The sequence below is a fragment of the Halichoeres trimaculatus genome, unplaced genomic scaffold, assembly GCF_033239565.1.
Source record: "Halichoeres trimaculatus isolate MK-OKI-2021-1 unplaced genomic scaffold, fHalTri1.1 fHalTri1_scaffold_3, whole genome shotgun sequence".
NCBI lineage: Eukaryota > Metazoa > Chordata > Actinopteri > Labriformes > Labridae > Halichoeres > Halichoeres trimaculatus.
In genome coordinates this window covers 17,346,753-17,360,732 of record NW_027437181.1, presented here as the reverse complement: position 1 = coordinate 17,360,732, position 13,980 = coordinate 17,346,753, and the positions used below count along the sequence as shown (strand labels likewise).

The following is a 13,980-nucleotide window of genomic DNA, read 5'->3' as shown; positions in this document are numbered from 1 at the left end:
CAAGACAGTGCTCATATTCATGCACCCATGCACGCACATTCACTTTCAACACGCTATTAGCTCTTTCCTGAGGACAGGCTTTGAAGGGAATGGTTATTTACTTTTGTTTAATAATTTAACAGAAACAAATTTGAGATAATGTTTGAAAGTTGTTCACTGTATTTCTGTTGAGCAGAAGTGTCAAAGAGTTTGGAAATGGTAGGAGGTAGTTTGGGCATTTGGGGCTCCAGAAGCAAAAGTCTCATTCCTGTTCTGCATAAACAACATTAGGTAGCTATTAGCTGGATCACTTCTGGGGGTCAAATAAGCCTCTGAACCAAATCATCCGCACAAAAGAGAGGCAATCACATTTTCATATGGAGAGAATGTTTGTCTCTGATGTACCTCAAGAGAGAGGAATTGATGAAAAATATACGATCGAGGAGTTTTCTGAGTATGTCTAACAGTGCACACAACTAAAAGTCTACACAAACTAAAACATGTAGCAAAGTCTTCTTTATCCAATTTGGATTTTTTGGGCAGTTTTGACTCAGTTTGATGTTTCAAAGGGTAACAAAAAGTGAACTGATTCACAGCTTTCTCATTTGAACAGCAGCTAAGGTTTATCTTTATTCTAAGAAATTATTTTTCCCAAATAAGTTTCTTAAAAGAAGTTGTATTTTGTAATGATTAACATATACAACATGGTTCTAACATGTTGAGTTCCTCAGTTGTGATGCATTACTAATACACAATTATCAATATTTGGAGAAGTACCTCCATAACCAAGCTTTGATGAGGAGTATGACGGATGTCAAAATCTTTTTCAGCTCTTTTTAATCATTGATGGCCGTATGCACTTAAATTTGGAGCTGACCCAATTCCTCTTCATGCTCAAATAAATTGAAATGCTGCACAGTTTCAGGCCCTAATTGGCAATCATTTTAAATTAACAATAACTCCTGGATGCATGACTCAAATTTGAGACAAAAACAGTTTAATACATTATCTACGCTGGATGAAAACAAAAACCTATAGCTTTAATAATCTTCGTTCCAATTTTGACATAATTACTGGGGAAAGGTGATGTGCTTCTTTTTCTGTTTTCCCAGTTGAGGAAAAGCAATAAAACACTGTACAAACAAAATGACACAAATGTATAGTGTGTACGAGAGAAACCAGACTTCTGTTTGTGTAAATTAGTCACTAGATATTGAATTTTCAGAGTAAAACAGTTTGCAATAGAGAGTCAGCATTGTAGCATGTAGCCTGCTGTAATACTAACATTGTGAGTGTGAAGGGCAGCTGAGACATTTATTACAGTGTGTTTGAGTGAGAAAAAGTGATGCTTAGAAATTCTGCTATTGTGTCCAAGTGTGCAACAGTTATACGAAAATCTGAACAGTTACATCAAACAGCTCAACTTTCAATCAGCCAGGTGCAGAAATTACTCAGAGGTTTAAAAGTCTCACATTAAAGTGAGAAACAGACCTGAAACAATACATTAGACAGGAAGGCACAGATTTTCTGGTAACAAATATTTCATGTTGCTTCGTTCTCGTTTAAAACCAATGTGATTCTTTACAGGCACTGAAATTGCTTAACCAATAAGTATGTTTTGAAAACAAGGCTTTCCTACATTTTGCATAAATACAACAACTACCGATTTATATCAGAACACAGGAAGCGGGTCATGTTGTGATAAAGGTACAGATTATGTAGCTCAGAAGAAAGGTCTATGTTGCATATCATGTCTAGGTCCAAAAAGTGTGCTTCTAACGATTTCCCTGACTGTTGTTTCTATATGTGCTGTCAGATCCTCTACATATTTATTGTCCTCTGTGTGTGTCATTCAAACACTCCAAGAGCGAGCCTTCTTTATCTGCTGTATCCTATTACCGACGTAGAGGGTTATTTTCACATTTCTTCTTGCTTGAAAGTCAATTAAGATGACTATAAACCTTGAATGATTTTGTAATTAAGGAAAATTGAGAAGGGTGAAAAACGAAGACAGAGTCAGAGCAAGGAAAAATTGTACTAAAAGTGGAGAGAGAAAGGGAGGGAAAGAGAGAGACTGAGTGATGGAGAGGTAAAAAATGCCCCAAAATAGAAACCAATTCCAGAGGAGAAATGGAAATACAGGTAGATCTGACAGGGAGCAAAACAGAAGAGTGACAGGAGAACTACTAGCAGGAGTATAATTGACATGTTGTTAAAAAGCTACAAACTGAGTTGTTATACAACTGACTTGCATTTTGAAATCAGATGTGCCGAATACGTCATTCACTGCGTTGAAAATACAGTCTGATGAAGAGGAAGAGATTATTTCTGAGGGCAGACTTTAAACGTCTTTCTTCTAATCAATCTACAGTATCACCAAAAAAAAGCCATTACAAACACACAGAGCTGGCTGAGAACCTTTGTGGTACACTTATTTATTTATACAGTAAACTGTATTTGCTCTAAATTTTTATTGATGTATTGTGTAGTAATACTGTAATTACATGATTTATTTACGTACCTTTTACAATGTCATATATTAACGATGCATACTATGACCTATTTTTTTTTTTACAGCTTAATCACCCCCCCGTGATCTTTGCCGATATCAGCAGACAAATGTAAGATATGTGTTGGGTTAAATAACAACTACATAAGAAGTGTTTATATTGTATTTTTGATTTAACCAAAATCCTTTCATTCCTTCACACAGTGTGTTTGTTGTGGCAAACTTTTCCCTTTTCTGAACAGAGGTTTATATCAAATTTTAATATTTATTTACATTGAGGGTAAACTCACTTTGTCAGTAGGGTTTAAAACGAATGCCAGTCTAAACGGCACTGGACACAAGTGTCAGCAGTTACAGTTTTAAATTTCAGAGACACTGTGTCATGTTGAAAGATGTCATGTTATTCAGCTTCAAGTTACCTTTGAGCTTCCACTTGATGGTAACCCACACATTGAAACTACATCACCTTGGTGATTCTTTAAGGTATTTCATTCATTCATTCATTTTCCTGTTCAGGGTTGCGGGTGGCTGGAGCCTATCTCAGCTGTCATTGGGCGAAAGGCGTGGTAAACCCTGGACTGGTTGCCAGTCAATCACAGGGCTGACACAGAGACAGACAACCATTCATTCACACACTCACTAAGGTATTCCAATCATATTCTAATAAAAATTGTCTTTTACATTTATTAAGTGATCCCTGTTTACTTTGAAGTATTACAACGCTGAGAAATTACAACCCTAATTCAATGAGAGTTCAGACATTATGTATAATGTTGATAAAACAGGAATCAATGGAAAAAGAACAAACCAAATGTTTACAATGTAAAATGAATTTTTCCATTAAAGATGAATTCTCATTGTTAATATGATGCCAGCAATGACTTTCAAAACAGTTAGGTGTTGTGTTGCATCGTCTCTTCTTTTAACAACAATCTATAAACATTTAGGAAGCAAATAGACCAATTTCTCGTATTTTGCTGGAGAAGTGTTGTCCAATTCTTGCCCAGTATAGCGGTTAATAAATGTGATGTTTTTTTAGTCCATGCAATGATTTACACTACAGAGCCATGTCTGTTTGCAGTGGTGCCTGGATGTTGTGTTGGTTTTGGGAGTTGTCCCTTTTGTACAGAGATATGTTAAGATTCTTTGAATCTTTTATATCTTTATTATCAATAATGAAATCCCTGAAGTCTTTGTAATTCTGAGGAACAGAACTCTGCGATGGCACAGTATTTGCTCATCTATCTCTCAGTGATTAACCTCTTCAAATCTTTATTTTTGAGAGAGTCTGCCTCTCCAGAGCACCCTGTGTCATTCCCGTGGGTGTTTTTTGAGCAATCAAAACTTTTTCAGAGTTTTGTCACTGTTCCAACTTTGACACATTTGCTGGCATCAAAATTAATATGAGCTCATTTTCATAAAATATTTTTCAGTTTTAACATTTCATATATTTACAAAAAAGGTCTAAATCTGTTGTGTTTGGGGCCCATCTTAGAGAACAAACCTTTCATTTCTTATCCAAGAAACAGATGTTTCTAACACTTCTTATTATTTCCTTTTGATGATGCAAGCTGTAGAAATTCACCGACTGTGAGTCAAGTATCATTGTTTGTGTGAGAAAAATGAATGGGAGTTTACTTCAAGTACCAGTTCCTTCCACTTTGAATCTTAATCACAGTTTGATATTCAGTGGGCTTCTGTTAAAATTGAGCCTCATTAGGGAAGAAGTTCATTTATATCACTGGAACTGCTCCCCTGCTGTTTTTGCAGTAACTCTCTCTGAATTTGAAAAGCTGCTACCTGAGGTAAGCAAGAACACATTTCTGAAGATTTCTAGTGAGCGTCCGATTGGTTTGAAGTCCTAAAAAACTGTCACAGCCAGCAGAAAATCTGAGCATGCAGGGAAGCAGCATGACTGTGGATTCATTTTGTCTGAGGCTGTCCTGTCATCAGCTGGTGGAGGGTTGGCAGCTGACATAAAAAAAGTATTTGTTGAGTGACCTATCCCTCTGCAGTCAAGAGACTTCAGCTAGCATTCAGTCATGCACACAGGTACAGTCAGCAGAACAGCTGGCTTCAGGTCTGCTTCACATCGTCATCTGCATGGTGTCAAAAATAGCTTCTGTTCATGTCTGTCTTTATTTACGTGCAACAATGGCATTCATCAAGGTTTTACAAGCTGTCAGTGTTCCTTGATATCCACACCATGCTTAGTTGAACCCCTTGTTGTCCCTCATGCGTGCCCCCAGGCACCATGCGCCACTCACTTGCTGAGCCGCAGGCCTCCGGCATGCAAGTGGCTCTGGATCGTCTGCCAGCGCCCGGCCTTGCTGCCCCCCGTCACCATGCTCCGAACGCTGTCACTGCGACTGGGCCCCTCCCCAGTCCCAGAGCAAGCACCAACCCCGCTGCTACTGGCCCCCGGTGAGGGTCCAGCACCGCCCTGCCCACCCTTATCTGCAGCCCCACTGGGAGGGACAGTGAGGGAGACAGAGATACACGGACAGACAGAAAGAAAGGACCAGGAGAAAGAGAGACGTACAGACGAGAGACAGACGCACAGACGTACAGAGCCAGAGAGCAGAGGAGTCATAAATAGTTAGTGAAACGTGTAGGTAAGACACTGTTAGCTCTCAGTTTAGCCACAAGTGTCCGGTTAACAACAGAAACCTGGAGCAGCAGCCAGTCAGCCAGACAGGCAATAAAAATGCAGTGGAGAGGTCTGGACTGAGTTGAACTATGTAACCCTGTGAGCCACTGAAGAAAAGAGTTGAAAACATTTTGGCTTTTTATTCTCTGGACAAAGGCATCTGTCGAAATACATAAAACTTGGTTCAAAATGGACAGACATGAAGTCCAGAAGGTTGCTTTGCTGGCTTTCAGCATGTAATCAAGACATTATTGATGCCTTATACGCATTACTACCAAAAACATAACTACCCAAGGTAAGATTAGATACATTTAATTTGAGTGATTTTTTTTTTTTTACAGCTTGAAACATATTTATGCATTCTAAATTAAGCCATAGGCCACTGAGTGTCAGGGGTCAGAGATGCAGCATGTTAGCCACATTTCCTCCACAGGGGACAACAATGACCAACCCGCTGGCTGCATGAACTGGGACATAATAGCTCAGTAATGATGCAGATGCATCACCTTCATAATCTCACCGTGCAGATAGAGCTGATGATAATAAAACGCTAATGTCTCTCTAATCTCACAGCAGCTCACCTGCAGCTCATAATGAAAACAAAAGCACTTTTTATCTAATGAGTTTGTGTAACATTTCCTCCACACTGAAATCCCATTACTCATACCTCATTTTGCCACCAAACCCACCCCAGATGACCTGAGTCAGACGAGCACAGACAGTTGACTTCAGAAGAGACACATCCAACGGAGTGAGGACAAACTTGACACAAAGCCGCACATTAGGAAGATGTCTTCAACAACATTTTTAGACACTGAGTGTAGGGTGAAGGTAAAATGAATGAATTTCTGTGTGTTGTTGCACTCATATTAAACTGCTTCAAGCACAAGACTCATGCTACAAAGACTAGAGTCTTTTTCACAAAATGAAAACCATAATGTAACCAGGATAAAATTGCTATGTTACAAAAATAAAGTTGTAATGTAATGAGGTTGAAGTCATACTTTAACCTCTTAAGACCCAAGCTTTTGTCTGGTGTGCAATTTTTAATTCGCCTTGCTATTTGGGAAAAGTGAGACCTAATAAGTATAATAACTAAACTTGGTCTTTGTACGAAAAGTTTGATTATTTGTATAATGAGTTCTCTATTAGTTGTTTGTTAGCAGTGTTATTGTACTTAAAAATGTTGTTTTTTCACAAAAATAGTAGGGATGCACGATATTATCGGCACAATATCGGTATCAGCTGATAAAAGCTTAAAAACACGTTTATCGGTATCGTCAGATATGAAAATTTCTGCCGATATGCACAGCCGATAAGGTGCTATTCAGTTAGGATTATTATTATTTTCCATCTGAAAAAAAAGCTCCTTAAATAAAATGTAGCACTTCATTTATTTGCACTGCAGAGCTCTGTGTCTGTCACCAGGTTGTTACAGTAGCTCTAAAATAATCAAATGAAACTTGGTTATGTTTAAAAATGCATTGTACATTTAAAGTTCATGTGATCTAAAGAAATCTTTTTCTGTATTTCAACACTGAATGTCTTGAGTTTGAAAAAATAATACATTTCTTATTTATGGTAAAATCAAATGTTTTTTGTCTTGTTTTATGTGTGTTTCTTAAACAAATAAGACCGTCACAATAAGAGTAACATATAAATTCCAGTACAGGATAGACTTAGCTTTCTTTACAGTGAAAAAAACAAACAAACTTGTGATTATTGGTATCGGTATCGGCCAAAAGGGGTTTCGATATATCGGCATATCGGATATCGGCAAAAATCCAATATCGTGCATCCCTAAAAAATAGGTGTAATGTTGTGATTTCACCAAAAGATGATGTGGGCAGTGTCCCTAAATGTGGCTACTAGATCAAAGTTAAAAAAAAAATAAGTATCATGGGTCTGAGAGGCAGAAATGTAATGTCCACATATGTGGATGCTGGGTCTTGTGGGTTAATGTAAATTAAGTTATAGTTTACAGGAATATAATCATTATATAAAAAGAAAGACTTAATTCTCATCACAATACCACTTTTTTCTGAAAATCAGATTTTTTTATCTTTCTAGTGCTAATCCTCTGTCATTGCTTACCTATAAATAGCGCTATAAAAATAAGTTCTAATGCATTTCTTCACCCAAGAAAGAATGACTTTACCTTTACAAATGCATCATTAACTTGGTGCTGAGAAACTTGAACTAGTTGACACTGATCGGCTGTCCCACAGCTGACAATTCCCACTGTCATCGACACAATGAAAGCCCCTCAGGTATAAATGTAATAAGAGGCAGAACCATCAGAACAATCCCAGTTGATTTTAAAACCACTCAGCCATCACTGCAGAGATACAGCACAGTCATTGATCAATGTGGTTATGAAAGAGTCAAGTGAGTGATAATTAGAGAGGATAAGAATGAACAGGTTCACTGAATGCCTCAGTGATGTGCAAATGCATCTAAGTGATGAAATGGAGGTTGATATGAAACAGACGTTGTACCATCCAAACACTTAATTGCTGAACGATACACAACAGAGACCGTGAGTCTATTTTTAGAAAAGGGCTCAGCGGAGCAGACTCAGGAGGGTTATCAGGCAGCCTTAAAGCACTTACAGTACGCTGAGTGATAGTGGGAGTAGTGACAATAAATGAGCTGAAAACACAGAGCGAGCAGAGAGGTAGGTGAGAGGTGAGACTACACACACGCACACACACACAAAAAACAACTACTGAAAAAAATTAAAGGAACAGTGGGACAGTTTGGGACTCACACTTATTAGCTTTCTGGCAGAGGATTATAAAAGATTAAATTGACTTTCATACTGGGCGGTTAAATATGAAGCCAGAGCCAGGTGACAATTATAGTAAATGGACTGCACCTATATTTAGCGCTTTTATGTCTTCTGACCTCTCAAAGGGCTTTAACATAAAACGCAACAGTCAACCATCTACATGAACATTAATACATGGGACGTTGCCAACCTACCCATTTCTGATATAGTCATTCACACACAGTTGGCCTCACTTTAGATTCAGTTCCCACCCAAGGACATTTAAACATACAAAAGCTGCCATGGATCAAACCATGAAAGACCTTCTTCCTCTCCTGATCCCCTGCTGCCATACTCCAGCTTAACTTAGCTTAAAATAACAAAAACACTTGAGAACATATTAAATCCAAATTGGATCTGAGTGTAATCAAAGACAAAACTTCATGATAAAAAATGGCAGTTTTTACTTCTGTTAGACAGGAAATTGAAGTGTTTACACACTGTTTTCTTTTCTGATTAAATAAACCAGCTATTTTGTGTTGGTGAATATTTATTGAGACCAAGAGTTAAACTGTGTTACCTGTGAAGGCTAAATTCCTCTCTTTCCTCTTTTTGCTCACAGTTAAATTTGATGAAACAGGAAGGGGCTAAAAACGGTGTTAATCATCTCATCCAAGCCTCTGCCAGGAAGCAAATAAGAAATCGTCTAAAAATTAAAACTAATTCTTAAAACAACAACTTCATTGAAGAAACAAGACAAGAAAAGCGAATAAAACAACCTTTATAGCTAAATCAATAACAGTCAACCCTCCGAGGATCCCTGAAGGCTTAGCTAAACGTATGTTTAAGCTGTTTGCTACAGCGCTCAGGGATCCAGCTTTAAATGCTTAGAGAGCAGAGGCTGTGTTGTACAAGGAGGAGGAAAAAGTTTCAGGTGAAACAGTCTGATCTGCTCTCCGAGGGTTGTCCATCTCCATGGTAACACTCCATGGGCTGCAGGTGAGAGGTAAAGAGGGTCTGATTGGGCTAGCAGGGCTGTAGGGAAAGGGGCTATCAAACCTTTCACTTGCGCACTCTGTGTATCACGTGGGAGCAAAATAAAATGTCACGTCACAGATTTGATGTTCTGTGCTGTGAGTTTTCGCTTCAGCTGCTGATTAGACTTAAAAAGTGGGTCTCAACACATCCCACAGACATTCATGATTCAAGGCCTTTTTTTCAAATGTATCCATTAATTCCTCTTGGCTGTTAGCAGACAGAGACACTGTCTTTCTATCAGAAAGCGATCATGTGGAACATGGTTATATTTCTGTCAATGTGAGGGCAGTCTGAGGAATCATAGTAATATTGAGGGATGGTGCACGTCTCTATCAGGTGCTGCATGGCCAGCAGTGCATACTAAACACTGACTCACTGAGGACATGTCTGAAAGCAAAAAACATGAGGATTATCAGGGATGAGCAGAGATTTCTGTTTGAAGATATGTGTCCAGACAGCATTACAAAACGCTGCCCTTCCTCAGACTTTTAAATACGACCTTCTTACTGCTCAGAGTGATGTATTGATCATCCCTTTGCTTTATTCTGTCATCTTTTTCTCATTCTTTAGGGTAGATTTTATTAAAACCACATAATTACCTTGCTAATCAAACTCCAGCTCTGCCAATAATGTCCAAATTTTACTTCTCTTCTTCAACTTGTTGCACAGATTTGAAGGAGTTTTCCAAGGTGCACATCAGCCCCTGTTCAGTACAGCCCTGCCAAGTCAGCGAGTTCCCTTACCAGCCATGACTGAGACTCACTTGGGCGTGAGGCGAGGGTCTCCATACGGTGCGTAGGGAGACATATTTAAGAGGAACTCCTTGGGTGGGTAGGAGCTCCACCTCTGCTGCTGCACATTGCTACTGTCGTTGTTATTCCAAAAGTCTCTGTCTAGATCACTGCAGCCAAACAGAGAGAGAAGGAGAGGTGAGACAGGTGAGGGCAGCACAGATTGCTATAATGAAGAATAATATGACAGATGTGCAGAGAAACAAGGAGGAAACATAATCTAATAGTACCGATTCCTACATGTAAAGGTCAAGAAAAGATCTATAGTCCTGAACTACACAATTCTTTTAACATCACTCCTGAATGATTTTCCATTAGAATAAATGGTCCATGTTACATTACATTCATCAAGGTTTCAAAGAGTTTCAACATGACGGTAGGGCTAAGTTACATATCAAAGAAGCTGATAGTGGAAATTATTATTACACGACGAAACTCCGTGGACAGAGAAGAAAGAAACGACCTTAAGTTTTTACTGCTGTGTGAAGAAACAGGAAACAAATAACAGAGGGGGCGAAAAAGTCAGAGAAAAACAAAAACACAGCATTATTGGAGAGAAACACACACATGAGCTCTGAGGATAACATTTTGTGAAAGAAAGTTTAACAGAAAACACAAGATTTATAGGTAAATAAAAAACCTGTAAGCTGACGTTCAGTGCCACACCTTCTGCACATCTATTCTTATGTCATGCTTTTGACTAAATAATGTTTCAAATAAATGTTCTTTAGGCAGTAAAACTGTGCAGGAGTGAGCCTGCAATTATTAAGTTATACAAATCATCTATATTTTGAGTCCTAACAGCTGTTGTAAAGACTTCTTTAGTGATTATGTAACAGATTGAAATTAATATAAATGATTCGTAGATGATTTGAACTCTATCTTGAATTAAAAGCTACAAGAAAAATTGAGTGAATGAAAAGTCATTATTTCTTTAGAGTAACTTTTAAGGTCTGAAGCCACTAGTCGGTATCATACAAAGTGATTACCAGCAGGGTGTTGATACAGCTGTTTGTAACATAACCCTTGTCAAAGAATTATGATTAGAAGATTCATCTTGCCACTGTAATGCATCTGTTGGGTACTGTAATGCTTGTAGTCAGAGTAGGATCAAAGGATAAGAGTGTAAATTAATACTATTTAGTCATACTTTTGGCCCTTTTGCGTGAATTTATCAGAAAAGTCTGTGCACGCCTCTGATAGTGACACAGTTTAAGTTTAAATGATAACCGCAATAAACAGTCATACATGTGGATGCAACCTAAAAAATGTCAACTTTAGTGATTTAACTTCAAAGCTGTAGAAAACCCTGAAAGTTTCTTGCATTGAAGCAATGTTTGTAAATCCTTGAAATTCTTGTTTGGAAGCAACCAAGTCTGTAACTGCAGTCATCTTTCTTACCTAAACTGAATGAACTGTTCTTGTGTAGATTATCAGACACAAGACTAGGGCTGGGCGATTATGGTAAAAATAAGAATCCCGATTATTTTAAGTGATATTGAAACCTCAATTAATATACACAATTATTAATTTATTCAAAAACTTCAGAACTGATTTAAACACAACTTTAAAGAACAAGTAAGTGGCACATACAGTATTATTGATACACATAAGCCACACACTGTGGCTGCACATGGAACACAGAAGAGCTATGAAGCACAGGAACTTGCATACATCTACACTGCGTGGCATATTAATTGTTTTTCTTCGATTATATTGTTTTTATGATTGTCAGATGGCAAAATTGAAATCACGATTAAAATCTGATTAATTGTCCAGCCCTACACAAGTCCCATCTGTTTTTTATGTTCTGTTTATTCAATCAGAAACTCAGGTATTTAGCAACTAAAAGGTATTGAGGTAAAGATCCAGTCTCTTTGATTAAAGAGTTATAACCCGATATGACCCTGTCTTAATGGCATCATGTCTGGTCAGACATTTTAGATCGTGCACAAGATGAATTCTCCAATCAGAAACTGGCTGCTAAAACATGATACTAGCCCCACACGCTCATCATTTTCTTATACCTCCACTTAAGGCTCTCTGACACCTACTTGATGGCTTTATTTTCCCCTCGACCTCTCACTGATTCTGGAGAGCTGGCAGCCTCCACCCCAGGCTTATTCCTCTTCCCCTGCAGAGAGACAAGAGAAGGAGAGACAGGCAACGATGAAAGGAGACAGATCTTAGAGCCGTGTCCTCATCATTGTTGACAAACACATTTTTGCAAGTCAAGTGCTCATTATGAAGGTGTTAGAGCAGCATCAGGTTACAAACATGCAGCAAAATAAGATAAATGAGGGGAGAAGCAGCACTTGGTTTGAAGCCAGGACTAACAGAGGATCAAAATGTGATGAGAGAACACTGCGTTACAATGAGATGTAGGAACACACTCTCTCTCATATGCATCACACATGCACTGACATGTCTTCATAGAGGAAGGATGCTCACATGATCACTATGCACTGAGTGAATTATAACAGAAACCTCTTTTTTTATCAAAATCCTTTCATTGGTGTTGACACAACGCTGTTTGGTTTCTCTTGAAGGCTTTTTTCTGTTTAGGGAAAGAGGCGTCAGCATAGCCACCACGCCAAAGCATGGAGAGGCTGTGGCTACATTGTCAGCTATCAGCTGATGTGTTCTGCTTCAATAATTCAGCTACTTACACAGCTAGGGCAGCTGTGATGTCTTTTAAAAGGGAACAAGAACAGTAATGTGGTTGTGGTTTGGAATCTTATGTTGATTCTGTAATATCCCCAAAGCCAGACAAAATGTTGAGATTGTTTTTTTCATCCCATTCAGTCGACAGAAATGCTTACAGTCCTCAACAGATTCAAACCAGGAACCTTCAAGATCTGACATAGTACTGAGATAGCCACTGTATTACAGTGTCTAAATAGTCACATCAATATTTCATAGTCCCAGTATAGACCCAGCTTACAAAGCACTGGTTTGGATTGGTTTAGTTTCATCATCCTGATGAAGGCCACAAGCCAAAATGCATTGGTCAAATAAAGTTGTTTCCTGAAACTACAAATGTTGCTTGAGCTTTTTTGACCGCTTTGGTGTCCTTGTCACATTGGTCATAGAACAGGGGTGGCCAACCAGTCAGAGACCAAGAGCCATACAAATAATCGTGGGACTAGAGACTAGGGACCTAGATAGCTAGATAGATAGCTAGATAGAAAGATAGATAGATGGATAGATAGGTAGATAGATAGATATTATGAGCACACAAGCAATTGAGAGGAGCACATGAAGAGAAAATGAAACTTAAGTATCGATCTCATCACCCGAGTATTGATCAATACTGATCCCAACACCAAAAGGCAAAGAGCCACTTGTAGCTCGCGAGCCACAGGTCGGCCACCCCTGTCATAGAGTGAGTCCCTATGGAGTTTATTCCACGTCTTTACTGTCTTTCTTCCCACCTTAAGTTCTCTCAAATAAAGGACAAAAGCCCCAAAATGACCCTTCAATAATACATAAATGCCTCCTGCTTACTCCATGGATGAAATGGGAGATTTATGATACTCGATGAGAGCCTGTTGTTTTTTCTTCCCTCTCTGCTGGCCGCCATGCTCAAGTTTTGTTGTTGACCCCACTCTCAGTTTCCTCTGGTATTGCAAGAAAAGTGAGGGTTCACCTCTGACTCTGTAATACTGACTCATGGAGCTTTCTCACCTCAAATACTTGAGATGATTATACTGGGGAAAGTGTTTCATCAACTGCAAGACTGCTATTAATCTATTCCAAGTAAACATCTACCTAAGTTTAACACAAAACAGCACCATGATATTGCTTAAACGATTTGTAAGGATAGACAAAATGTTGAGGACAAAATCTAACACAGATAGTACAATAAAAAAATCCTTGTGTATATTATTCATCCTACTCTCGTTACTCTTTACTTTTTCCACTTCATTACAGTTCATGGTTCCAGCAAAGTAATATACTGTAGTTACAGCTGTTGACCTCCATGTTTTTATTGAACTCTGTGTTTACTGAACTCTGGAGGGTTATAACACTGAGCTCTGCTGAGTCACACAGACCCTCTACACTTACATAACACTTTCATTATTATCTCACATCATGGACATAAAGAGCACATATGAAAATAAATTCACTCAGAGGGTCGACCACAACACCATCTTGAGATGAGCTTGAGAAGTTTTCTCCATAATTAAGGAAACTACATTTTGGACTTGTTCCTGTTTGGAGATCTCAGCTACGCAGCCAT

The 13,980-nt window shown here is 38.5% G+C and overlaps 1 protein-coding gene across 2 annotated transcripts in view; it reads right to left on the bottom strand.

Moving 5' to 3' along the window:
* Positions 1-13,980, bottom strand: part of syt7b (synaptotagmin VIIb) — a 112,877-nt gene that overhangs the window by 38,070 nt on the left and 60,827 nt on the right. The window contains exons 3-5 of one of the 2 annotated variants that reach the window (XM_074666435.1): positions 11,792-11,871; positions 9,710-9,847; positions 4,756-4,956 (exon numbers count right to left, since the gene is read on the bottom strand). In XM_074666435.1, the coding sequence (XP_074522536.1) occupies positions 4,756-4,956; positions 9,710-9,847; positions 11,792-11,871 (419 nt within the window). The remainder of the gene's footprint in view (positions 1-4,755; positions 4,957-9,709; positions 9,848-11,791; positions 11,872-13,980) is intronic. The other variant, XM_074666437.1, reaches the window with a different exon arrangement.